Source organism: Wyeomyia smithii, chromosome 2 (assembly GCF_029784165.1).
Source record: "Wyeomyia smithii strain HCP4-BCI-WySm-NY-G18 chromosome 2, ASM2978416v1, whole genome shotgun sequence".
Lineage (NCBI taxonomy): Eukaryota > Metazoa > Arthropoda > Insecta > Diptera > Culicidae > Wyeomyia > Wyeomyia smithii.
Genome location: NC_073695.1, coordinates 64,287,352 through 64,313,263, shown reverse-complemented (window position 1 = coordinate 64,313,263; position 25,912 = coordinate 64,287,352). Strand labels below are relative to the sequence as shown.

At 35.7% G+C, this 25,912-nt stretch overlaps 2 protein-coding genes across 5 annotated transcripts in view; one reads left to right on the top strand and one right to left on the bottom strand.

The window, feature by feature from the left end:
* The window catches only part of LOC129724991 (sodium channel protein Nach), a 14,347-nt gene extending 11,869 nt beyond the window's left edge, over positions 1-2,478 (bottom strand). For 2 of the 3 annotated variants that reach the window (XM_055680334.1, XM_055680335.1), the window contains exons 1-3: positions 1,846-2,478; positions 1,533-1,790; positions 716-824 (exon numbers count right to left, since the gene is read on the bottom strand). In XM_055680334.1, the coding sequence (XP_055536309.1) occupies positions 716-824; positions 1,533-1,790; positions 1,846-2,225 (747 nt within the window). In that variant the 5' untranslated portion in view covers positions 2,226-2,478. The remainder of the gene's footprint in view (positions 1-715; positions 825-1,532; positions 1,791-1,845) is intronic. The other variant, XM_055680336.1, reaches the window with a different exon arrangement.
* Positions 2,479-3,323: 845 nt separating this feature from the next.
* LOC129725153 (putative fatty acyl-CoA reductase CG5065) overlaps positions 3,324-25,912 on the top strand; it is a 40,265-nt gene continuing 17,676 nt past the window's right edge. For both annotated transcript variants that reach the window (XR_008728026.1, XM_055680641.1), the window contains exon 1: positions 3,324-3,850. The gene's annotated coding sequence lies outside the window, so the exon portion shown is untranslated. The remainder of the gene's footprint in view (positions 3,851-25,912) is intronic.

The following is a 25,912-nucleotide window of genomic DNA, read 5'->3' as shown; positions in this document are numbered from 1 at the left end:
TTAACATTCTTGAGAGTTTTGAAGTTTTTGACATTATTGACATATTTTACAATTATAAAATTCCTGATATTTTTGGTAATACTCACGATATTAACAATTTTGAGATATGTGACATATTTGTCATGGTAATATAATTTTTTTTTATATTTTCATTATTTCAGAAATTTAGAACATTTTTGACGTTAAAGTTATTTTTCGCTTTTTCAACATTTTTGTTATTTTTAACATTTTCCTGTCCCAGAAATTTCTCATAGTTTTTACATTTTTAACGTATTTAACATCCATTCAACTTTTTTGACATATTTAACATTTTAGTCATTTTGAACTTTTTTACATTTTTCAAAATTTTTATAATTTTTGCATTGCTAAAAATTTTAATGTTTCTCGAAAACCAAAGATTTTAGAATTTATTATCTTATTTATTGGCAAGTGTTAGCGAAATATGATTTTTCAGTGAAATTATCAATGAAACATAATTTTCTGAAATTTGAAATAAGATTTCTTTTTGTGTCCCCGGAAGCTTTGTAGAAGACCGAAAACCGATTGGATGAACCAATGGCTAGAATGAATATTAGGTTAAACGCGTTATGCCAATCCTTCATGTACATATTTGATTTACAGTGACCTTTCAGTAGAACCATAAGTATATACGACGTGACCGTTAATTTAACACTTAATTTAACAAGCAAACCTTATTATAATTTAGTAACATTACCACATGTACATCGACCATGTTGTATTTGCTGACGATTACCGTAGATTTACATAGGTCGAATGAATAGCAACTCTGGGGCAATTTTCTGTTGTTGTACTTTATAGTATTGCTGTAATAGAGAGGAAAGAAATTATACATTGTTTTAGCTTTTCTCAGATAATTTTTTCAGGTAATGCATGAAAAGGGGTTGGCGGGGGTGTTGAGTTTATGTTAGTTATTGTAGTATTTGGAGAGAGGGAGTAGCTAAGACAGTTACGTAACTCTGAAGTTTTTTCAAAATTGAAATTTTTGTGGAGGGCAGGTTGTTTAGCGTTACGTGTTTCTAGGGGCTAGGGAGTCATATTTAATGTTACCTGCTATTCCATAGATTCGGAGCGAGTCTGAAGTCAAAATTCTTGGCGTTACGTAATTTGTGTATCTCGCCTAAGGAATGTTTCAAACGTACATGCTAGATGTTTAGTTTTGAATTTTGTATAGTGCGAAGAACAATACAACAACATCACACGCTAGCCTGGGGGCTAATGCGGTCTCGATCAACTAGATTAGATGAGAGAATTCGTTATCGATACTGTTTTCGGCACATTTTGCATGTTGCATGATAAGTACAACGATACACCGTGCCCCAGTGCTGAGTCGAGAAAATTTCCAGCTCGAAAAGTTCCTCGACCTGATCGGGAATCGAACCCGATATTACAACCGTGTGGGAGAGCTAGCCGACCGACATCGCTAACCACAGAACCACGGGGACCACGAGTGCGAAGAAAGCTGAATTGAAATATTCCAGAGAAATTGAATTATTATTCCTTCAATAACTTACCTTACAGACTGCAAGTAGGACAAATTGGACGAGCTTAGGCAGATTCCATTTTCCGTTATAACAGGACGAAAGATGGATGATGTAAAATTCAAGTGTCGCACGTTCCAGGCAACTTCCAGCATGTCGACATTCGCCAAACTATCATCCGCCGCGAATGGTTCGAACGTAGCTAAATTGTCTGTAGTTGCATTAGCAACCGTCTCCAAAAACCGATAGTAAAAGGGAAACTTTTCATGTTGCTCGGAAATGTTCCACAATCTGTGGAATAATTAGTTATTTTTAGCAATCACTAACTAAGTTTCAAGTGCCGTACCTCTGAATCATATCCTTCGAACGTTGCACATCGAAATACATTGGACAAAAGGTAATGGCCGGCGGTCGGTAGATCCATTGGCGCCAATCGGTTTGCAGTGTCAGCACGGTCGGGTTCTGCTGGTACCTGGTCCAGGTGATCAAACAAATTGCATAGGACCCGTAAACCGAACAAACGAGTATCACCGCCCACAGAAGTCTCTCTAGCCAATGGCGGTCTTTCGCAACCAGATGCGGCAAACCGTGCACCGACGATTCTTTCGCGCAAGTATGGAGCAATTTCATACTTCCGAAGCGCGAAAAGTTCTTCACTCTGATTAGTGAAGCGCGACCAGAAGAGAACCGTTTCACGTTTCGCCGCTGGCTGCTAGCTACTAGCATCGACCGTCAACAAATGTTAACAAATGTTTGCACAGGGTCGAAAGGTGCGCGCTCTTTTATGTATGGCGTGGTGATTCCTCGCGCTCAGGGCTAATCGACTAGTGGTGTTTCGATAGGTAGAACAAGAAAATTGCATTTCTAATGGAAAACACATAGAATTTTAAGGTTGATAGTTTTTAGTTGCATGTTGATGCATCAGACCATGCCATTTGGGATTGGTAGTTATTAAGATGTGTCATGCAGGTTGAACCGTTTTTAGATCTGTTCCGAAGTATTATAAATTACAACCGCCTAAAGCATGAACGTATTTCCACTTGACGTGCACGATTTGTTTCTTTTACATAACTTCAAATATTACGATGTCGTTTTTTTGTTGATAACTCGTAACAGATGATGTCACGTTTTGAAATTTGCGCAACTGATTGACATTTTGATGTATCACACCTGATAGACTATAGTTTTCAACATTAATACTATCTTATTTCCAGTTAACTTATTTTTAAATCTTCATTAATACTTTTACTGCTTCAAAAAATTATGCAGGATCAAATATTTCATATCAAATTTGATAATGAAATGATTTTAAATTTAACTTTTTTTTAATTTCAAAATTAAAATTACATTAGCATTAAATTGACATTACTTAAAAATAAATAAAGAGATTTTGTTAGATCATTTTGTTGCTATTATAACAAAAACAAATTCTTATCTGTGAGGGAACGATAATGAACGATAATTAAATTAAATTCCAATGAACAAATCTACTGAATTCTCAAGAACTTTCCTGAGCAAAAAGCAATTAGCGATGCGGAAATCTCTTCTAAATTTCCTCGTTATGCCTGCTCACACTCTAGAAACGACTGTTGCATTGCAATTTCCGTGCGAGCAGCTTTCGTCAAGTCACACTCATTTCTTCAATCTTCACTGACCGTCGAGGATGTCGCACAGTCGCAGGTTACCGGAAGCGCAAGTGACTTCAATGCAGTGGGTTCGGCTCTTTCAAGGGAAGCACGAAGGGCAATCGCGATAAGTTTGCTTACACCAGCTACCAGTAGCGATTCAGTTGAGGTTCAAACAGTGGTAAAAACCGACGGCGATTGTGTAGCCATAAACTAGTCCCCCCTCTTCGTGGTTCGTCCGATCGATGTACGACTGTTGGAGTCAGTATAGAATGTGGTTTATCAGACTGCTTCTGGCAGCCCATAGAAAAGCAAGTGGTTTACCGAGAGAGTGTACGCGCGCGCGCTTTAAGAAGTCCAAAAGTAACTTGAAGAGAAGAGAAATCTTTAGTGACTGTTCAACTGTTTGGTACTTTTAAAATTATACATGATAGGTGTTCAGTAATAACTGTTTATTGTGACCAAGGATTTTGAAAAATACCTCCGAAGTGTGCATGGTTTGGAAACGTGGTTGCCCTCAGGAAAAATTATAGTACACTTAGTTCACGCTAAGCGAGAGTTGCAAAAAAGTGAGAGATATTAAATCTATCAGTCACGCCGCTTGTTGAACTCGTCAAGGCTGAAAACACTGAATCAGAACAAAGGTCGTCGTAGGAGAAGAGAACATAATAACTAACGTTATACAGGTTACATTGTACCAGGATTGTTGCTTCACCAAAGTTACAGGTAAGGGTTGTCAACACATTTAATCCGTTTAGTGTTAAGGGGTGACCCTACTATGGAAGGTTGAGAAATATTGATTTTTTTCGATTCTTTTTTCGGATGTTTAGAGTAAGGTCTAGTATTCGGGTATTTTGACTATTGGTTAAGGTAGACTTGAAGATGTATTTCGCAAATCGTGGATGCAAATATAGTTAGTCATACGCTGTTGGCAGCGCTTTTCTCGAAACCAAGTTTTCTCAACTGGCGGTAAGTTTTTCTCAGCTCTACTCAACCGATTCGGCTGAATATTTTTAAGCGTGTAAAAATGGAAAATCTAATTAGGTTCATAGCCGTTTTTTGATTTCTAAATTTGTGATTTTTTAAATGGTGATTGTTCATGAAAAGAAAAATATTTTTCTACTAAAGTGGCCGACATTTTGTCAATTTTTGGAATTCGAAACAATATGTTTCGTATTATGTAACAAGTTGGATAATCCATTTTTACATGCTGAAACAAAATATCAGCCAAATCGGTTCAGTAGATGCTGAGTAAAACTCACTGAGATATTGAGAGAGCATCCACGTTCCCAGCTGCCAACAGCGTAATATTCACTATATTTGCATCCACGAAAAATACATCTTCAAATACACCTCAATCAAAAGAAAAATACCCGAGCGCTTCACTTTACTGTAAACATCGAAAAAAAAAACACGAAAATTCATTCCACTCTATTAATTTTCTTGTGCCAACGTAAGAACAATCACATAACGCGACGACGCGAGACGAACATAACACTTATTATTCTTACAAAACATAAAAAGGAGTAAATTTACCTTTTTCGTCGACCGGCTTCGGGCTACGATCTTGCCCATCAGCTGGACGATGTCCGACTGACATCGTCCAGCTGATGGGCAAGACATCGTCGGACATCGTCCAGCTGATGGGCAAGATCGTAGCCCGAAACCGGTCGACGGAAAAGGTAAATTTACTCCTTTTTATGTTTTGTAAGAATAATAAGTGTTATGTTCGTCTCGCGTCGTCGCGGTACGAAAATTCATTATTTTTTTATTACTCCAACGTTTATTACTCGATGTTGCAATTGTCTACCACTGACGTCAATTGCCTGGTAAATTATAGATCAACGATTGATCCAGTATCGCCAAACGATCTGAAACTTTTATCGACCTTGTGCCAACATCTTTCGAGTCTCTGCGCAAATGGATCTGTTTTGATTTCGGTGCCATAACGAGTACGTTATTAGGAAACTCTCTTTAGAACTAATGAGAGACTTCAGTTACGCGCAACGTATAAACCAAACCGGCTTAGCAGACAGCTGTGTGTCCGGTCGGAAATTTCACAGCAGGTTTAAATATCTTACGGTATTTTTTATCCAACTTAAAACAGGAGAATATGTATTTTACTTGAAAATATCAGGTCTAGTGATTTTTCGGAAGGCTTTATGCTGTTTTAGGGTTATGATGACGCAAATAAGCTCAACAAAAAAAAACTGCTCTGACTTAGTTACACTTAAAAGGCTTTGATTAAGTGTTAAAAAAATTGGGAAAAAATCTCCTACTAAACGTGTGAATTACTGCTGAGTAAATAGCAAAAAAGCAATTACAATTTATCACTAAAAATTAACTTTCATCGCTACTTGAATGCTTTGTGTGCTTTACTTACGTTTATTCACTGTTTCTGTGAATAGAGCCGTGTCCTCAGCAGGAATTTCGAGATTTCATCGAACAAAATGCAATCGTTTGTGCACACTTTAGAGGAATGAAAAATACTTGAGCAGTTTGAGTGATAATCACTTTTCGGAATTTTCGAAGACGTTGCTGCTGTAAATCTTCGAAATTATAAAATAATATCGCTTAATAACAATCCAATCGCTTGAAATATATAAAAAATAACTCAGAATGCTACAAGTTCAACGTTTAAACAAAAGCGTTGAGAATAAAAAAAATTAAATTCAGGGAAGAGCTTGGTAACCCAGCAAACAAATTGGTTCATATAACTCACGCTCAACTCTGTTAAGCGAACCCTTATTTGGTAAAAAATGACCGTATAAGATGCATGAAATGCGCCTATGTGTACAAATCTGGAGGCCATATACGTACATTGTAATAACTTCGCATGTTCTCTTGAATGGCCTCATTTGAAACTTTGTTTTGCATTGTATACGACTTAGAGGATTGACGCATTTTACAATTTTATATGACACGTTAAATGGCTTTGTATATAACCTAATATTGCGTTTTATGGGATCTAAATTTTATACGATATAAACAAATTGAATGTTGCATCTTATGTAATTTCAAACTTGACATGCACATTTGAGCGACTAAGAATTAACATCTTTATACGACTTCTGGTTTGCTGGGAAATATAATAAGGTCGTTAAGCAAAGAGTATCAGAAATTGTTCGCTGACACGTAATTTAAGCTGTAATTCTTCCTCGTAAGCATATTAAAACTGAGTAAAATAGATTAGATTCTCTCTGTTGTTTACAATCAATAATTTTAATATTTGTTTAGACAGGACACAATTATATGAGAAACAAGTGATGGTGATCCAATGCATTTTTTGTGTTCCTCATGAGTCCTATAACAACTAAAATACACAGTTCGTTAGGTGGAATCCTATTGTTGCGCTAGATTTTTTTAATTTCCATTAGATTCTAAGTGGAAAATACAACTCCTTAAAACTTGTTTCCTAGCGATGACTACAGTACAGGCAAAAGTTCAAGCTTTAATCATCCAGTGTGTCCTTCTGATTCGCACAGAATTTGCTCAGACTTCGTACAACCACCCTAACTAACACGCTGAGTAGCCTGAGTAAGAATTCCCAGGATTCCTATAACTCGGTGACGGAATCGTGAGAGGAAACGTTTCTGCGATACGTACAGAATCTGTTCGAATCGCATACGGGAAACCTTTTCAAGAATCCTCAGAAATCCAAACGAATCGTGAAAGGAATCGTTTCTGCGATACGGACAGAATCTATACGAATCGCATATGGAAAACCTTCTCAAGCATCCTACAGAATCCAAATGAATCGTGAAAGGAATCGTTTCTGCGATACGGGCAGAATCTGTTCGAATCGCTTATGGAAAACCTCAAGAATTCAAATTTATGAATCTCGGCGACTCGGCGACAGAATCGTGAGGGGAATCGTCTCTGCGATCCTGACAGAATATTTTAACGCAGTTTTTTACGAGGATATTTTTTACGCGGTATTTTGAATGAACGCGTATTTTCGAATTACCATGTTTCTTACGCGGGATTTCGATTTACCGCGGTTTTTCAACACAGATTTGATTTCCGCGTATTTCACGTGGTTTTTCACGAGGTACGTATTCCCAGCGTAAAAAAAACTGAGTGTTATGCTATACACTGAGGACTGAGGAAAACGTTTCGTAATGTGTCTATCTTTTTTCCAGATGAAATTAAAGAATCTAACCAACATCATAAAGAATGTCATACTCATCCAAGAGACGGTAAACTTGCTCCCGTTTTGAATCAAATTGCGTTTCTGAGGAAGTCAGTTATTTTTTTCTCAGAGTGTTCTACTTCTTAATTTAATCCTGTAACTTGGTAATTGTACTTTAGAAGTATACAAAACCTATGTCTGGAATTAATATTGACCAAACGATCGTGTAACTGATGGTTAACAAATGAAAATTTCTCTTTTAAAAAGCTTCTTTTTCAGCAGTCTACATAGGCACTGATGATGGTTATAAGTAATAACCGAAATATGTATCTGCGGACGACTTCAGCGGCATTCGATTTTTTGTAGTGCTAGTAGAATTAAATGGAAACATTGCATATTCTCAATATCTAATCCTATTCTACTAAGACGCTCAATGTAAAATTTATTATATATCAGCCAAAAAAGCATCGAGCCGAAATTGTTTCAACCTATTAGAATGCGAACAAACTTCTTTGAATATACGAACAGAATTACAAATTTGAACTACTGATTCTAACGAGGACAGACTATTCGACATGACTGACGTCCCGGTTAGAATAAACTCATATATACGTTAGTCGCACCCATAGGTTTCGCATAGATTCCCTAGGATTCCTCACATTGGAATCGTTAAGCGTCCGCAATAAGGAATCCTGACGAAAGAATCCTCAAGAATGCCTTGTATATGGGACTGGGATTCTTGAGTGAAAATCGTGTTATGAAAATTCTTCGGATACGAAACCTTTGACTTTAACCGTTTTGTGCTCGAAATTCTTATAGCTGTTGTGATTTTCATTTGATTTCTATGGCACCAAAAGATCCAGTAACTAGGGTTTGCAATCCCCGGAACGATTTCCCGGGAATTATCTTTTCCCGGGATTCCCGGATCCCGGGAACAGAAATATTGATTCCCGGGATCCCGGGATTCCCGAGCTCTTCAAAAAATTTCGCAAGATTTAATATAATTTCCCATACAATTTTGCAATAAAACTTAATATACTATCAAAACTAACGTCATTAAAGTGTATAGCAGCTTTAAAGTGGGCATTACACGAAGTAAATATTTCTTTGAAATGACGGTCAATATTCACTTGCCGAGCACTAGCAATTTATTTGCTTCGGGTATTTGTCGAAAATATTTGCTGTCTTATTCAGCAAACGCAAAATTAGGTAAATATTTGCTTCGTCCAATGTCGTTCTTGGACAGTTAGTTCACTACTGAGCGAGAAGTGATTTCTTTCTTTGTCCATTGATAAAAATTAAACTAAATTGATCAAGAAAATTTGAAACCCGTGAATCAATGCGACCAGAAATAAATAATTTAATAAAAACTCAGTCAGCGTAATTTGGGTCGTGGCCGCGATTTCACACGAAAAATCATCTTTGGGATTAATTAGGGGTTCTGGGGGTAAGCCCGGCACTGAGGGTAAGACCGTCACCCCTAGGATTTGACTAGAAAACGCTAATTAACTGTGTTTTGGAATATGTGAAGTGTTGGTATTTAATATTTTAGACATTTTAAGACACATCGAAGCCACCGTGAAACGTAGAACGTCAAAATAATAGACAAAACATACGCTACTGCAGCTAATGCGTAAACGGATGTAATTTTTCGTGAGTGGAACTTAAGCTTTTATTCATTTGAAAAGACTAAAATAATTTTTCGTTGCTCTACAATTTATTGCCTGTATTGTTAGCAATCACAGGAATTCGATATGAGGTAAATTGAAGCGATAAATTTGTAGAAATACTCTTTTTAAAAAAATGTGTGCTGTCGGGGTAACACCGTCACCCAGTGAGTGGGGTAAGCCCGACATGGTCTGAGGCTAGTTGGATGTTACTGACACATATTTCTCATCTATTACCGTTGTCTTGCTGATAAATAAATGATTTAATCGACTTAGAACCATGCACTCAAGCTCTTCTGTGATTTATGAATGATTTCAAGGGTTATTAGAGGTGCCAAATATACTGAATCAAGTCACAAAACTGACGGCTTTCCCGGTGGTATTTGAAATATGCTCCGGTGTGGTCAATTTGACCCTGGCTTCAATGAAACTAGTTAATAATATGAATTAAATTGCCGCATGATAGGCTTGCCGAGTATCAAATTCTTTCATTGTTTATATATAATGTTCACCGGAACTTCACCGGTTACTCAACAGTAACATACAGAAATGTAAGATCTCTCATTCGGCAGTTTCCGAATTCAAATTGGTTCAGTTAATTCGAGTTTATTCATGAACAAACTTAGGGGTGCCGGTTTCACCCGCACTGATTGCTCAACGTCGTTTTTATCTTAGTTTCAAAACTTCACTATTTCTTGTAAAATATCAGTTTGAAAGTACTGAAAACCTTCATATCTTGTAGAAAACAATCTGGGCAATGACTCTGTGAAAGAAATATAACAATATTCGCCATCAAGTGCTACTAAAGAATCATTTTCCTTAGGGGGCCGGGCTTACCCCCAGTACTTCTACGTTTACATTCAAATGCTCTGAAACTAACTTATTTAGAGTCTTATTGAACAGATTATTAATTATTCTATCATTTCCTTCCAGTTTGTCTAGGTCTTTCAAAGAAAACTACCGAGAGGCTAGATAACGTTCTAGTTAAACAATCAAAATTCTTACATGGAATCATACTCTCTAATCAATGGTGATACCAATTCCAAAAGGGTTTGTTATGCCAATGAATTCGTTTTTCATGCGAATTGATAATGAAATTGTAAACGATTTTTAGATACTTTTTAGTTTTAAACTTTTTTTGAAATCTCATTTTTGCTAAGAAATTTCACCTATTCCCGGTTCCCGGGAATTCCCGGGAAATGATATTTTTTATTCCCGTTTCTCGGGAAATCAATTCCCGGGAATATTGCAAACCCTACCAGTAACCTATCTACTTTCAAATTAGCGTCAGCGGTGCCCAAGAATTCTCTCATTCCCGGGAATCCGTTATTCCGAAAACTGAGGAATTTCATGAATATTTGGACACAATCTAACAATTATTGGTTCAAGATACATAAAATTACTTCAACAAACCATTTGTATGATTTTGGGTATTTTGGTTCTTCCGGAATAGATTCCACTGGCGCTTCTAGTGACCATAAAAGCAATTAAATAGAATAAGGTCAAATACCATCCAATATTGCAATATTGGTATCTTCGGAACCGGGATGACGTCCAGAGACTGTAAAACGACCCCTGATGCCAATTTGAATAGCAAGATGGCGACTACCGGTTTCTATAAAACAACCTAAAATGGCTGAATACCACAGAATATGGGCCCAGACGCCATGTTGGATTCCAAAATAGAGACTTTCGGTTTCTGGAAAATAAGGGGCCGTCCACATTCCACGTGGACAACTTAGGGAGGAGGAAGGGTAGGTGGTACGCAAATTTCCACGGGATAAAGGGAGGAGGTAATAATAATAATGATAACCACTTAGACACGTTGATCTTTCCAACAAAATGGGAATCTTACAGAGCCTCTGACAGAGGCCTCTTTGTGTTTTTGGAAAGGATCTTCAGACATGTTGAGAACCACTCAACAATTTCAAATGAAATAAGATACATTTTTTTTCTCTCTTTGGTAGTGGTACTTTATAGTTGTTTTTTTTATTTTGATAATTTTAAATTATTTTCCATAAACTTTGGTTTAACTCTTTGTTTCATTTTCTACTAAGCTGTGAGCTAAATTTAATATCAGTTTTGTCTCAAGTCTGATCTATCTATGAAACCACTTTTAGTTAGATATGGTAACACTTTACTGCTTTGCCTTTTTCTATCATTTAGAAGCATTTTTCAACAACTGTGCTCAATTTGAATCATTTCGTTTTGGCCTTTTGCTCTTGTTTGAATTCGAATAAAATATCAGATAATTTTCTTTGTTTTTTATTTGTTTTTTTTTTTCTTTCCTGAATTCCAGGATCGCTCTCAAGCATTTTTGGTTAAATAGGAATATTTTCAGACCTCATTCGCTTTTAGTGCCCGAATTATTTGTGTTGCCAAAATCGAATAGTGCCAAAAACGAACGGTTCTTTTTCATGATTTATTTTGACTTTTCAAGTAATTTATGCAACCTAGACACTAGATATGGCCACCAATGGACTGCTTTTTTAGATTCCTGGTCTTTAAAGGCTTGTCACTCGATGGTTTTGGTTTAGTAATCTGGGAGTATCCGGAATTCAACTGGGACAGCTCCTTATCTGGCCGACGACTTACACATTCGATAAGACCACTCGAGTAATTATAAGGATGGTACGGTTCTGAGTCCCGCTTTGTTCATGGTCATAATATTATCGGAACATGTTCCGGTTATACATCCGGAACCGGTTGATCGATTTCCGCCATTCGCATCGGCATAGTTAGACCTTAATAATATCTTCCTTTAGGTGGATAAATAAAAAGTATTGAGCTTAAAGTGATTACACTGGATTTTTTTTACGTGATTGATGCGCGTAATTTTGAATGCACCGTGTAAAAAAGATCGCGTCATTTTGATAAAATTATCCGACACGTGTGAAAAAAAATATTGTGAAATAAAATCACGTAATGAAAAAAAAATTCAGTGTAGTGGAAAGACGACAAAAGCACAAAATATTATGAAACAAAACCTTTTGTTTCTGGCACATGTGCCAAAATCGAACAGTACCAATACCTTAATGTGCCAAAATCGATCAGGGTCTGTAGTTTGCTTTATTCGTTTCTCCAGAGAAACTTTTTACAGCCTTTCAAGACGTTTTTCAATCATTTTGTACAGAATTTGGAATTCATTCTTTTCAATTGTTTCAAGCCTTTCGCAGTGTTTTAGGGTCGTTTTCTAGTCTTTGGACATCATTTTGATTCCGGAAGTACCCATATTGGGTGGTATTCGACAACTTTTTATTGTTTCCCAGAAACCGGAAGTCACCGTTTTGGAATCCAACATAGTGTCTGGCAGGCCCGGATTTGAGGGGGGGCAAAGGGGGCAAATGCCCCGGGCCTCCCGATTCAAGCCCCCCCCCCCCCCTAGTTCTTAGGCGACCTTTTTTTTTGCTCGTCACCTTTCAGAACGTTACCTCTAAATGTTTTTAGAAAAGAGGGCCTCACAAACAAATTTGCCCCGGGCCCCCCACCGTTTAAATCCGGCCCTGGTGTCTGGAGTCAGTTTTCGGTCTCTGGGCAACACCCCGATTCCGAAAATATCTATATATTGTGATATTAGGCCATTTAGATTATTTTGAGTTTTTTCAGATAATTATTTTTTAATTTGTTTTTTAACTTTTTCCTTAAAACAATTAAAAAATTTCAAAGTGTGTTTTTTTTTCGGAAAGACAAATTTGTTATGTACAACTTTGCCGAAGTAGTCACAAATTGTTATGGCTCTAAAATATTTGTAATCATCAATACCTTCATTACATAGCAATTTTGAATAGCTTCTCAAAAATCAGTCGCGTTGCAAAAAAATAGCGCAAAATGACATTTTTTCCCATATAAACATCTATGCAAAGTTTCAGTCGAATCAAAAATAGTCGATAAAATTGTCGGCCGTTTTTTCGTGGAATTGCACAATTGTTAGATTTTGCTCAAATATTCATAAAATTCCTTAGTTTCCGGAAAACCGGACTTTAAAAAAAAAGAGAGAACTCTTTCGGGTAACCGCTGATGCTAATTTGAAAGTAGAAAAGTTACTGAATCCTTTGGTGTTAAAACCATCGAAATCGAATGAAAATTGCAAAAGATACAAGAATTTTGATTTGTCGATACCCGGGAACCCCGTTGAGCACAAAACGGTTGACGTGAAAAGTTTCGTATTCGAAGAATCCTCATAACACGATTCTCCTTCAACAATCCAGGGGATTCTTTTTTTAGAATTCCTCATCACGATTTCAATGTGAGGAATCCTAGGGAACCTGAAAGATTCTAATTACACGATTCTCATTCAAGTATCCCAACCCCATAGACAGGGCATTCCTGAGAATTCCTTTTTCAGAATCCCTCATCAAGGATGCTCCACGATTTCTGTGTGAGAAATCCTAGGGAATCCGACGGATTCTCATTACACTCATTCAAGAATCCTAACCCCATAGACAGGGCAGTCTTGAGGATTCCTTTTCAGGATTCCTTATCACGGACAATTCACGATTCCAATGTGAGGAATCCTAGGGAATCCATGCGAATCTTCTGTGTTCATCCGGGCAATGCGTGAAACGCATAACGCAAAAGTTGTACAAAGAATACATTGACAGAGATTAAAATCAGAATATGTATCATATACACAAAACATTAGACATTGCGAATGTCTCGGTAAACTTCATAACAACCCGTTTATGGACTACTCATAAAATAAGTGCATTAAGCAGAAAAAAAGAAAGCCATGTGTAGAACTAGATTTGAATTGTTTCCTATGAAAATTTAGAAAAAATACGCGATATATAATAAATATCGAATTATTCATGCTTTCTTGAAGTTGCAACGCACAATGGTCCAGAAACCAAATTTAGGGAGAAATTTGGATCTAGAGCTCTATAGCAATATGTCAGAGAAAAATTTTCTTTCACAAAGTTGTTACATATGACAAAGGGCTTGCTGAAGAATTATCTAAGAATAGAGTGACCCAAATTTTCGATGAAATCATATATCTAAATTTTTTATCTTTGTAAAAAGTATAAAATATTGTTCTACTATGTTGTAGCTGCGTTAACTATGTTGTAGCAGCGTTAACTATGTTGTAGCAGCGTTAACTTTGTGCAACTTTGTGTTTCTCTATCATTGAAAATATCCGAATAAGATTTAAAAAACACATTTTTCACTCTAACCTTTTTCATTTCATTTTTTTTTGCATAATCTTATCCGTGCGAAAGGAGTTTTTCTGGTAGAACGAGCACTTTTAATTCAAGTTTTGTTTTGATGGCTTGTTCTAGTTTCCCTGTCCACACTCGTGTTTCTGGATTCTTCTGGCATTCAACAGATTTTTTGACTATATACTGTGAGCAGTCATGGTTTCTGCTATTATTTTGAAAGTTTCACCTTCATCTTGTAGTTTTTGATCAGCCGTTTTGTATCATGGCTGAAATGTTTACCGCGACTCTTTACCGATAAAAAAAAAAGCAAAATTATAAACCCAACTTATGAAACATTAGTTTATTAGTATAGACTTACTGTTTCCACTCACAGAAAACCGTAAATCAATATTTTTCAATAACCAAATTGTATTGACAGTCACGTCACGATGTATAGTTTACTTTACACCTATTATTTTTTCCACTTATAATATTGGCCAATGGAAGTTTTTCTCGTTCACGGATAAAATACCATGAATTTTGACAGATAACATTTTCCTATTCATTGCCCATACTGTAAGCTATCTCACACTTAATTTTGAACAGCTATAGCACTCCTTAGGGACATCCTAGCTCTTCAGTGTCTTCTGTAAAGTTGTTAGGCATCTAAAATACTATACTTTAACATAATGTAGTGCATTATTAGAACGTTATTGAGCTCTCTAGAAAGGTAAATGCAAAAAAGTAGGTTTGCCCATATAAATTTTCATACCAATTTGAAATGCAATGCGCCAAGCGGAGACCAAACCAATCGAATTTTCTGCACTAAGCAGACTTGGTTAATTAATGTTAGAAAACAACTGAATTTTATATGTGCGCGGTTTCCGTCATATACCTAATGACAGAAAACAAAATATCCGGTTTCGATGGTACCTAAGGCATTTTGCACGTTCCACCGGTTGGCCACCTGAAGCTATAAAATCAAGACGTCAATCTAACGATATTCGGCAAGGTCAAATTGGCTGGCTGTACTTTACTAGCTATCTATCAAAGTTTTATCAGACCCATTCCACTGGTCAACTTCCATCATATATTGCTGACTCCCCAACCACGGCCCATTTACATTAGCATCCAGCAAACCTAACAGTAGGGCTCACCGAAATATTGGCCTGGCAACATATGGAGAATTTTCAGCTGTGTTTTATTTTACGACTAGACACAAATCCGGGAGGTCAGTTACAATTCGACACCTGTGGCTGTGTCGTAGTCTTCCTCGCCGGCGGTCATCGTGCGGCAGATAAACGGAAGAACACGTGGTGTTTGAGTCGTGATGATAGAGATTGTTTTAACAGATAAATGCAATAAGCGACAACGCAACCGGTAATTACTTAGCAATATGCATAACTATTAGACTGTGACACGGTTATATAAAAAAAATACGTTATTTTTTCGCTCCAATGAACTTTTCGTGTTCCTTATCCTATAACAACTGTGTAAATTTTCAGATCAATCGGCGGAACTATAATTTTGCGCCCCAATTTTAAGGTTTTCATACGATTGTATATGGGAAAATTCACTTTTTCAAAACTTATTCTCCAGAGATGTCCAATTGGATTCTAAAAATATATCAAGGGGTAATATCCACCCAAGAAATTTTTTTTGTCATTTTTTTTATCAAAATCTACATTGCCCAAGTACTGATTGACCCAAGTACTGAACTCAAAATTCGTTTAAATTAATTTTTACCGAACAAATTTTATGCTCCAAAATAACATTTTTCGTTTATTTTGGCGATGCTCGTTTTTCTTTATTTCGAGGCTTTGTAAACTAGCAGAAGTTACCTATGATCGTTATCGTGTTTCAAATTTGAAGTATAGAGGTCGCTGCGTCGTGTTTTTCTCAAAACCATGTTTTCAAAATCGGCGAGCAGTAGAACTGAAAAAGTTTACATCCGATCGACCTGAAATTTTAACTGTAGCTTCTTCGTGAAGTACACACGATTTTGGAGATTGATTAACAACAACAAAAGTTATGAACAATTAGAGTCGATTTTTTTTGTCGAAAAAGTTTTTTTTCCAAATCGTTGCCATTTTGCGAAAAAAAATTCTGAAAATATAATCATGTGTACTTCACTAGCGACACTTATGTAGACAATGGAAAAAAAAATTGTCAATAGTAGTAATTCTTCAAAAAAAAAAATATTTTCGTAAACTACACTTAGGATGCGTCTGCTGTGAAAATTTCATGAAATTCGATGCAATATTTTTAAAGCTATGTAAAAATTTTGACCTAAATTTCAAATGACAATAACAACTCGAAAACTTACTCAAATTTAATAAAAATTGGAAAATCAACTTCCCGAGTGAAACTGTTGAAATTTTAAATACTTATTTGAAAAAATTAGACATCGCGATTTTTAGTGATCCGTTTCACGAATTCTGACTTTACATCTCAAATGTCCTTTAAAAAAAAACATGAAAAAGCCTTGTTTTTTTGAGCATTTGGTGGATTTTTTTTTAAAGGGGGGATTTGTTAGTAGCTTAAGTATTTATGATAAATATTAGTAAATAATGAGTATTTGTGTCCAATCACAAATGGTGACTTCTCAACACTGTTAGAAATTTGTAATTTTAATTGTTAGGATTTGTTTGCTTTCGCAATTAGGACTTATCATTCGTAGGGATTTAAACCTACTTGTCAGAAAAGGGGAAGTAAACTTACAACTAACTTAATTGCTAACTTATTGGCTATAAAGAGAGCTTATCGTAGCAATTGAGGATTGCAACGATTTTTGTCGAAAATTGTTAATAATTTTATTTGACATAGCTTCTAATGGTTCAACACCAGTAAGTCTATGTAATTCGAGTGTACCAAACCAAGGAGGACGCTTCAAAATCATTTTCAGAATTTTATTCTGAATCCTTTGGAGCGTTTTCTTCCTTGTTGAACAGCAACTTGACCAGATCGGTACAGCATAAAGCATTGCTGGTCTTAAAATTTGTTTGTAAATCAAAAGTTTGTTCTTTAAACAGCATTTGGTGGATATTACCCCTTAATACATGATGTTTGTAGGAAATTTACCTAAGAAAAACTCTTTTCAAGACTGTAAGGCACTACGATGCATGTAGAAATAGTTATTCCCCTCAAACTGATTGAATATCTGACAGTGTTGCTGGAAAAATTCAATTTTGAGCCGTTCGTGAGACACCGAGCGCCTTACGGTTTTCAAAAGAGTTTTTCCTACAACTCCTACAGCCAACTGGACATCTCTAGAGAATAAGTTTTGACAAAGTGAATTTTCCCATATAAAATCGTATGGGTACTTTAAAAATCGGGCGCAAAAATATAGTTCCACCGATCGATCTGAAAATTTATACAGTTGTTATAGGACCCATGGGGAACACGAAAAGTGCGTGGGAGCTAACATCTATTTTTTGTCTCACCCTAATAACTATATGTATTCCACCTATGGAAAAGGCGGGCCTGTAAACTTTGTGATTTGCTGAGATGTAACAGAAAGTCGTTTATTTTTTCTGGGAAATTGCAACGAAGAACGTTATCAGCGAGAAGCTTTGTTGAGTTTCCGCTGCTATTAGTGAAGCATTTAGAGGGTAATATAAATTATCATCACTCTCTAATATTGTCAACATGATGTGATGTATTGTATGATTTGTCAAATTGGTGTCACGGTGATAAAATTATGATCATTATGATTCCAAAGGGTCAACGTCAAGCTAACGACGCTAGCCAGCAGCAACATTTCGATTGTGATATCCGGTTCTTGCAGATAGAGGTAGGAAGAGCAGTCTGAGATAATCGAATTTTATGATTATATAAATATTGCAAAGTGCGAGTTTATGTAAATTCGTTCATAATTTATTTCATGATTCAATTTATGACGTGCGTGATTTGGAACGATCTGTTCAATTTACAGATGAACAAATGGGATGTTTTTTGTTATACTTGATTTGATTGAATTTTATTAAGTTGAATGATATATTCTGCAGGTAACAAATTCAAAATTTAAACACTAGTTTCGTAACCAGATCTGAGTTGAACTGCATGTGATTTAAAACGATTCCGGTAAAATCGGACGTCCTCTAAAAATAACAACCTATATATTGAGCTGCAGACAGTTATTTAAACTTGTTTTGAACTGATTCATTAGCGCAGAAATTTGTTTATCATTGATATGGAAATTAGTTTCTGGCTTTTGGTCAAAACCAATCGCATGCTTCGAAATAGATTTTTTCGCTGTTAAACCTAAATTGTTTCATGATTCAGGTTTCCCATCTGTATACAAAATAGTTTTACTCTACATACAAGTAAATACATTTTAGAAAATTAACAATTTTGGAACTTTGATATTAATATCTAAACACTTGTACCTATACTGTTTACTTGTTAATACTACGAATAACAAGCCGGTCATTCTACAGCTACAGACTGGCACGAAAACCGTGACATGGTCAAAACTGGTGCGTGATGTATTTTCAAGCCAGTCTGTTTCAACATAGAAGTTTACTGCTTTATTGCATTATCATTGCATTTTCCCTCGCTAGCATCGCGCGGCTAGGGCGCCCACCACCCATCGAAAATCATGTTTTGTAGTTCGACATTCAACGCGTTGTCCCTCGCTCTAGCTTCATTCCACAGCTGGAAATAGTCGCCAGCCTGTCCGGCTGTGATGCGCGCTGGAGTTTGTTTTGTCGATTGAAATCAGTCGAAACCTGCGTTCAGCATTAAATGACATTTTCGACTCTGTCGGGGCCCGAATTTGGCGACCGGTTTAACGGTCAATGTCAAGAGCAGGGCTACTCCACTTGGTCAGTGAAACTTGTCGAAATAAAAATGGATCAGATTAATTGGCGGCGACTTACACCGTCCAAAGTGCCTAGCGAAAACGGGTTGTTTCTCCGTGCCAACGATTTCTCTAAATACGATTATCTGAATGCTGCTAGACATCCGGGGGTGCGGTTTGTTGTGACAGGGTTATAAAATGATGTTTGGGTTCGTTACCACTGCGTGTTATTTAATGAATTTTTGGAGGACGATTTTTGGTTTCTTTGACTTACAAACTGTTCAGCATATAGTGGGCAATTTCGCTTATACTCGATCATTATTCGGCTAATCTGCAGAGCTATCAAAGATCGTAGCAAAGCCTTGGCCCTGCTTTATTGACGATATAGCGATTTTGCAGCCGATTATTCTATTATAATGTAAAACAGGTGCGTGATGGTCGCTATTTTGTCTTTTAATCACTACTAGAGCTTTATTGATTGTTACAGTATGAGAATTTAGATTATAAAAACATTGAGGGTCAGGCTCGCTTTAAAATTCGAATTATAATATAATAATAAACTGAATGTTGGCGAACTATGAAGGTAATATTCTAGATTACCTTCGTTCCGATTATGGCACAACGTTTCCCTCATCTCATTTGTAAGTCAAGAATTGTAAATTCAATGACAAAAATGACTTTCCGATTGTTTGCCTTGTCCATATGGTTTTATTTTTCATTCTGTCAGTCAACGGCAAATGTGGAGAGGTAATATAACATTTGTCTCCTACCAATTGTCTCCCATCGAGAACAATGTTGTTTTCTCTACTTTCTATACAATCCGGCAGTAATTTCGACAACTTTAATCAGTAATACGTTAGCTTCTTTTATTAAAAAACAAACGAAAATAGTTACCTATGAACCTATCAAAGTATTGCCTATCGCTAGCTACCACCTTGTCCCATCTTTCTACAGAGCTTGTTCGTCTTTTGAGGCTGTCTACGAATCAAGCCATCTTTCGAAGTCTTTATATAAATAGAACTGCTGATCTGCCCGACCATGTGTCATCGAATGTAACAAATAATAATTGGACAGCGCAAAATCTGAGGTAAATCCTCAGAGTAGAACTTCCTACTCAAGTGTGTTTAAATCAGTTTTAACGATTTTGGCAATATGAGACCGAGCGTTGTCATGCAGTAGAACCGCTTTTTGGTCTCCACTCGTGTCGTGGAACAGTGCTCGGCCTTATCGCACCAATTAAATTACAGGTATCCGGTCCTACCAAATGCAGAACATTACCATAGCCGGATTTAGGTGGGTCCAGGGGGGCATGGCCCAAACATTTTGGGGCCCTTATGAAAGTTCTCGTCCCATGATTCATGACGAACCGACGACGTAAATATATGACCGGGTACTCTCCATGACTTTCTCTTCTTTATGTTGCTGTAATGATTTTATTTTTCCCTTCTTTTTTTTAAGGAGAGGATTTGTTAGTAGCTTAAGTATTTATGACAAATATTAGTAAATAATGAGTATGTGTGTCCAATCACAAATGGTGACTTCTCAACACTGTTAGAAATTTGTAATTTTAATTTTAGGATTTGTTTGCTTTCGCAATTAGGACTTATCATTCGTAGGGATTTAAACCTATTTGTCAGAAAAGGGGAAGTAAACTTACAACCAACTTAATTGCTAACTTATTGGCTATAAAGAGAGCTTATCGTAGCAATTGAGGATTGCAACGATTTTTGTCGAAAATTGTTAATAATTCTATTTGACATAGCTTCTAATGGTTCAACACCAGTAGGTCTATGTAATGTCGAGTGTACCAAACCAAGGAGGAGGCTTCAAAATCATTTTCAGAATTTTATTCTGAACCCTTTGGAACGTTTTCTTCCTTGTTGAACAGCAACTTGACCAGATCGGTACAGCATAAAGCATTGCTGGTCTAAAAATTTGTTTGTAAATCAAAAGTTTGTTCTTTGAACAAAGTTTAGAATTCCTGTTAATGAGAGGATATGAATAACTCGTATATTTGATGCACTTGGCTTGTATACTCTCAATGTGCTCTTTGAAAATAAGTTTTTTATCGTAAATTATTCCCAAGTACTTAACCTTGTCAGAGCAACTTAAAATAACCCCATTCATCTTGACAACGTGATTATTGTTTGGCTTGAGGAAAGAAGCCCTAGGCTTATGCGGAAAAATTATCATTTGAGTGTTAGAAGCATTGAGAGAGATTTTCTACTTTTGCAAGTAGGAAGAAAAAATATCTAAACTTTTCTGCAATCGACTGCATATGACACAAAAATTTTTCCGTTTTACGGAAATGCTTGTGTCATCGCAGAACAATGACTTTGTGCATCCTGGAGGCAAATCAGAAAGAGCTGAAGTGAATATGTTGTACAGGACTGGGCCCAAGACAGAACCTTGAGGCACACCTGCTCTGACAGGAAATCTATCAGATTTTGAATTCTGATAAACAACCTGCAGAGTTCGATCAGTAAGATAATTTTTTAAAATTTGGATTAGGAAAATTGGAAAATTTAAAGTTTGCAATTTCGCAATCAAACCTTCATGCCAAACACTGTCGAATGCTTTTTCTATATCTAGGAGAGCAGCTCCAGTGGAATAACCTTCAAATTTGTTAGCTCGTATCATATTAGTAACTCTGAGCAATTGATGAGTTGTGGAATGCCCATGGCGAAACCCAAACTGTTCATCTGCAAAAATTGAATTTTCGTTAATGTGTGACATCATTCTGTTAAGAATAATTCTCTCAAACAGTTTACTTATTGAAGAAAGCAAACTGATTGGTCGATAACTTGAAACTTCAGCTGGGTTCTTATCCGGTTTTAAAATGGGAGTAATTTTTGCATTTTCCCATAATTTGGGAAAATATGCAATTTTGAAGCAGCAATTGAAAATTTTCACTAAAAATTCCATTGTGCTCTCAGGGAGATGTTTGATAAGTATATTAAAGATTCCATCGTCACCAGGTGCTTTCATATTTTTGAAATTTTTAATAATTGATTTAATCTCATTCAAGTTAGTTTCAATTATTTCTGCAGGTAAAAAATTCTGGGAAGAAATTAAATCAAATTGACGTGTGACTTCATTTTCAATTGGACTCACAAAATTCAAATTTGAGTTATGAACACTCTCAAACTACTGAGCAAGTCTTTGAGCCTTTTGTTCATTGGATACAAGAAAACGTTCACCATCTTCTAAAACTGGAATAGGCTTTGAAGGTTTCTTAAGAATCTTCGACAGCTTCCAAAATGGTTTTGAATATGGTTTCAATTTTTCAACTTTAGTCTCAAAATTTTGATTTCTCAGAAGAGTAAATCTATGTTTAATCTCTTTCTGTAAATCTTTATAAATAGTTTTAAAAACAGGGTCACGAGAACGTTGATATTGACGTCTGCGGATATTTTTCAAACGAATTTGAAGTTTAAGATTTTCTTCAATTATTACTAGTGAATCAAATTTCACTTGAGCCTTTGGAACAGAATAATTCCTGGCATGAACAATTGCTCATTAAAATGCTTCCAAAGCGGAATCAATATTCACTTCGTTTTGCAAATCAAGCTCATCATTGAAATTTCTCTCAATATGAGTTTTATATCTTCATTTATATCTTACAGAAGAAATACATGTGGGACTATTCGGAGACAAAATAGAATAGTATCCTGAGGAACAATCATTGAATAAAATTTTGACATTGAAATTACTTTGAGAATTATTCCATGATAGATGTTTAGCGTTAAAATCGTCGATTAAGAAAAATTTTGAGCGATTTCTGGTCAATTTTTGTAAATCTTCTTTAAATAATTTTTATGCTCGCGTGTGCATTGAAATGATAAATATGCTGCGGCAATAAATAAAATCCCAAGTTCAGTTTGAACTTCAATTCCCAAAGTTTCAATAACTTTCGTCTCAAAATGGGGAAGAGCACGATGTTTGAGTCTGCGATGAATAACAATTGCAACTCCACCGCCGGAACCATGAATCCTATCATATCTATGAACCACGTAACTGGGATCATATTTTAATTAGATGTTAGGTTTCAAAAATGTTTCAGTAATAATTGCAATGTGCACATTGTTTACTGTTAAAAAATTAAAAAGCTCATTCTCATTAGCCTTCAATGAGCGAGCATTCCAATTTAAAATGTTCATTGTTTTATTTAGAATCATTGCTAAATTTTAAATTAAAAACAATTTGAATTGTAAAATTCGTTCCAATTTGAAAGGCTTCAAACATGGATTTTGCCTGTAACATGGCATTCATAAGATTCTTTTTCCCTTCCTTTTTTGACAAATGCTAAGCAGTTGTTCTCAAGTGAAAGATCGATCCTCAAGGTCCCTTGGCTACAACCCTTAAGTTTCTTGTTTTGAGTCATTGCCAAAGTATGCAGTCATTTAGAAATGACATAGCGGGTTCCTCCTAATATCAAAGGAAGCTGTTCCTTCGTTTGGCATGGATCATCAAGCGATTGCTCCAACTTAGCGTCTTGAAAGATTTTTGGCCTTTCTTCAATCAGACAGCAGCAAACACCGATATTATTGTCCTTTAAGCGACTGAACCTGTCAGTGCACGCTGCTTCACTTAGAGCAGCATTTCTGTAAACTTTTTTTGACTCTCGATGCGCTTTGGCCACCGTCTCTTGATTAAATGAGAAAAGTAACACTTTCTGCAAATGACGGTTATTTGGTACCAAATTGAACATTTTCAAATAACTAAAAGGACATGACGCCACGATGAAATCACTTATGTGTCAAAGCTGTATGTTTAGCATATGTCTCAGCTTGGTTCATCACGTTTTAGATATGTCAAAATCGACCATCACTCACTGCTGGAACCAACTATTGACTAATAGCGAGAACTTGGTTACTCAACCTAATTGAGAATGTTCTCAAATTGAACTCATAATCATCTAAAATTGCTTCAAAATAAAGGTTAGAAAGAACCAAAGTGGAGAAATTTCCAAATTAGGGTTAGAACAACCTAAAAACACTTCTTCTTTGTGCAATCAAACATTCTAGAAAAGTACTGATCATCAATGGGAACAAGTAGGGTAAATAACCAATTCTCGTCAGTCTATGTCGGTTGTAATGTTTTAAACTGCCATGCTTCTTTAGTAAGCTGCTTAATTTCATCTATCTTTCTGTACCATACTTCCCTACTTTTTATCTGATTGGAAAAATAATGAAAAGTCACAAACATTTCGACGAAGCTTCTGGATTTAATTGTAAAAAAGCCACCCTTGCAGTTCCTTTTTGGTCGACCCATTTCTATTGTAGTCTTCATTTGATTTAGTTCGTCAGTAGCAAAAAGAGAAAAGAGCTTGTGAAACTATACCCGTTTCTTCTAGTTTCGTTGCTATGAATTGCGAATAAACGTTCTTCATTATTCCGCCGTTCAAAGTATTAATAAAATTCTGACGCCATAAGTTGTACGAGCGAATTCATACTAGTGATGTCATATTTGTATATTTGTATACACATATACGGGCCGTTGAGAGCAAAAGTGGTACATGTGCCATTAAGTAAATTTTTCAGGAGACGCGGTAAACGAAAATACACAAATATTAAATTACAGTGATCACCCGATTATATCTCACCCTGATGATTTTTGGTGTGATAAAATAGGGAAAGTGATAAAATCGGGAAATTTTTAAAATTTTATTTTTTTTATTGAAGATGTTAAATCAATAACTAAATACGTAAAATCAGCGATTTTAATTTTTTTTGAAAAATTCATCTGTACAAACATATGAAAAAAGCTGCAGTTGTTTTTTCATAAATCGATATATCTGAATAATGACAAAAGATAGAGAAAAGTTGTCAAGGAATGAATTTGAGAAAACTGTCTGAGCTTTTATAAAAAAATATTTAAAAAATTCAATTTGAGATCATGTACTGAAAAAAAAAAAAATAAAAACAAAAAGTGACTATAAAAAATCGATCATCACTATTTTTTTAAAACATTTTCTTGGATAGATAATTCAGTTGCCTAAATCTTTTCTGAACAAACCTAAAAAAATAATAAAAAACCTAAAAAAATCCATGTTAAGTTGCAAATAAATTACAATTAAGTTTTTTATTCGTTCATGTTTTTGTTTGAATTGGTAAAATGAATGACTTTCTTTTTTGTAGCGCAGTACCATAAGCAAAATATTAGATGTTCTCACAACACTAAACTTTGCCGAAGACAGCATGCTGATATCTCTCACATATTGCAACCAGAAAAATCTTAAAATGAATATAACGATTTTTAATGCCTTCTCATAGAAAACTTTATGTTGCTTGCAATATGTAAGAGATAGAAACATGATGTCTTCTGTAAAGTTTCTTGTTTTGAGATCACCTAATACTTTGCCTAAGACATCAAGCGTCTATCTTTATCTAATGAAAAAATAAATATTCTATCTCACTTTTAGAAGGATTGATCACCCAGCTTTCTACATCAAAAGATGCGTTTTCAAATATTTTTAAACTTCTCCGAACATATTATGCGGTTATTATGAACATTTGTATCACTATTCGAATATTCGCATGATAACAGCAAAATGTAACATTGTGCATCGGTTGACATTTTTTTAATGAAATGTTTAATGATGATAAAATCGGGTGAAAAATGTGATAAAATCAGGGGCTGATAAAATCGGGGGCAGATAAAATCGGGTACAGATATAATCGGGTGATTACTGTATTTCCAACAATTTTTTCAACACAACTGCATTAAATCATTGCTGGGAAGGTTTCAAAAGACGGTACATGAAAGCATAAATAGTTCTGGTTGAGAAACTTACACAAACTTCAATGGAAAAACATGTACCACTTTTGTTCTATGGGAAAAATAATGACAACCAGAAAACGTTGAGATCAAAAGTGGTACATGTCCAGTGTGAGCATGAAGGATGCATTATAGCTCTCTAGTCTTAGGACATAGAACATTTATGTCTTCAGCAGAGTTGTCCAAGTGATTGAGTACTATTGAATGATGATCCGTTTGTTGAGGAATTCTGTCTCTTCGAGGCGCTAGTGTATATGAATTTGGTAACAGCAT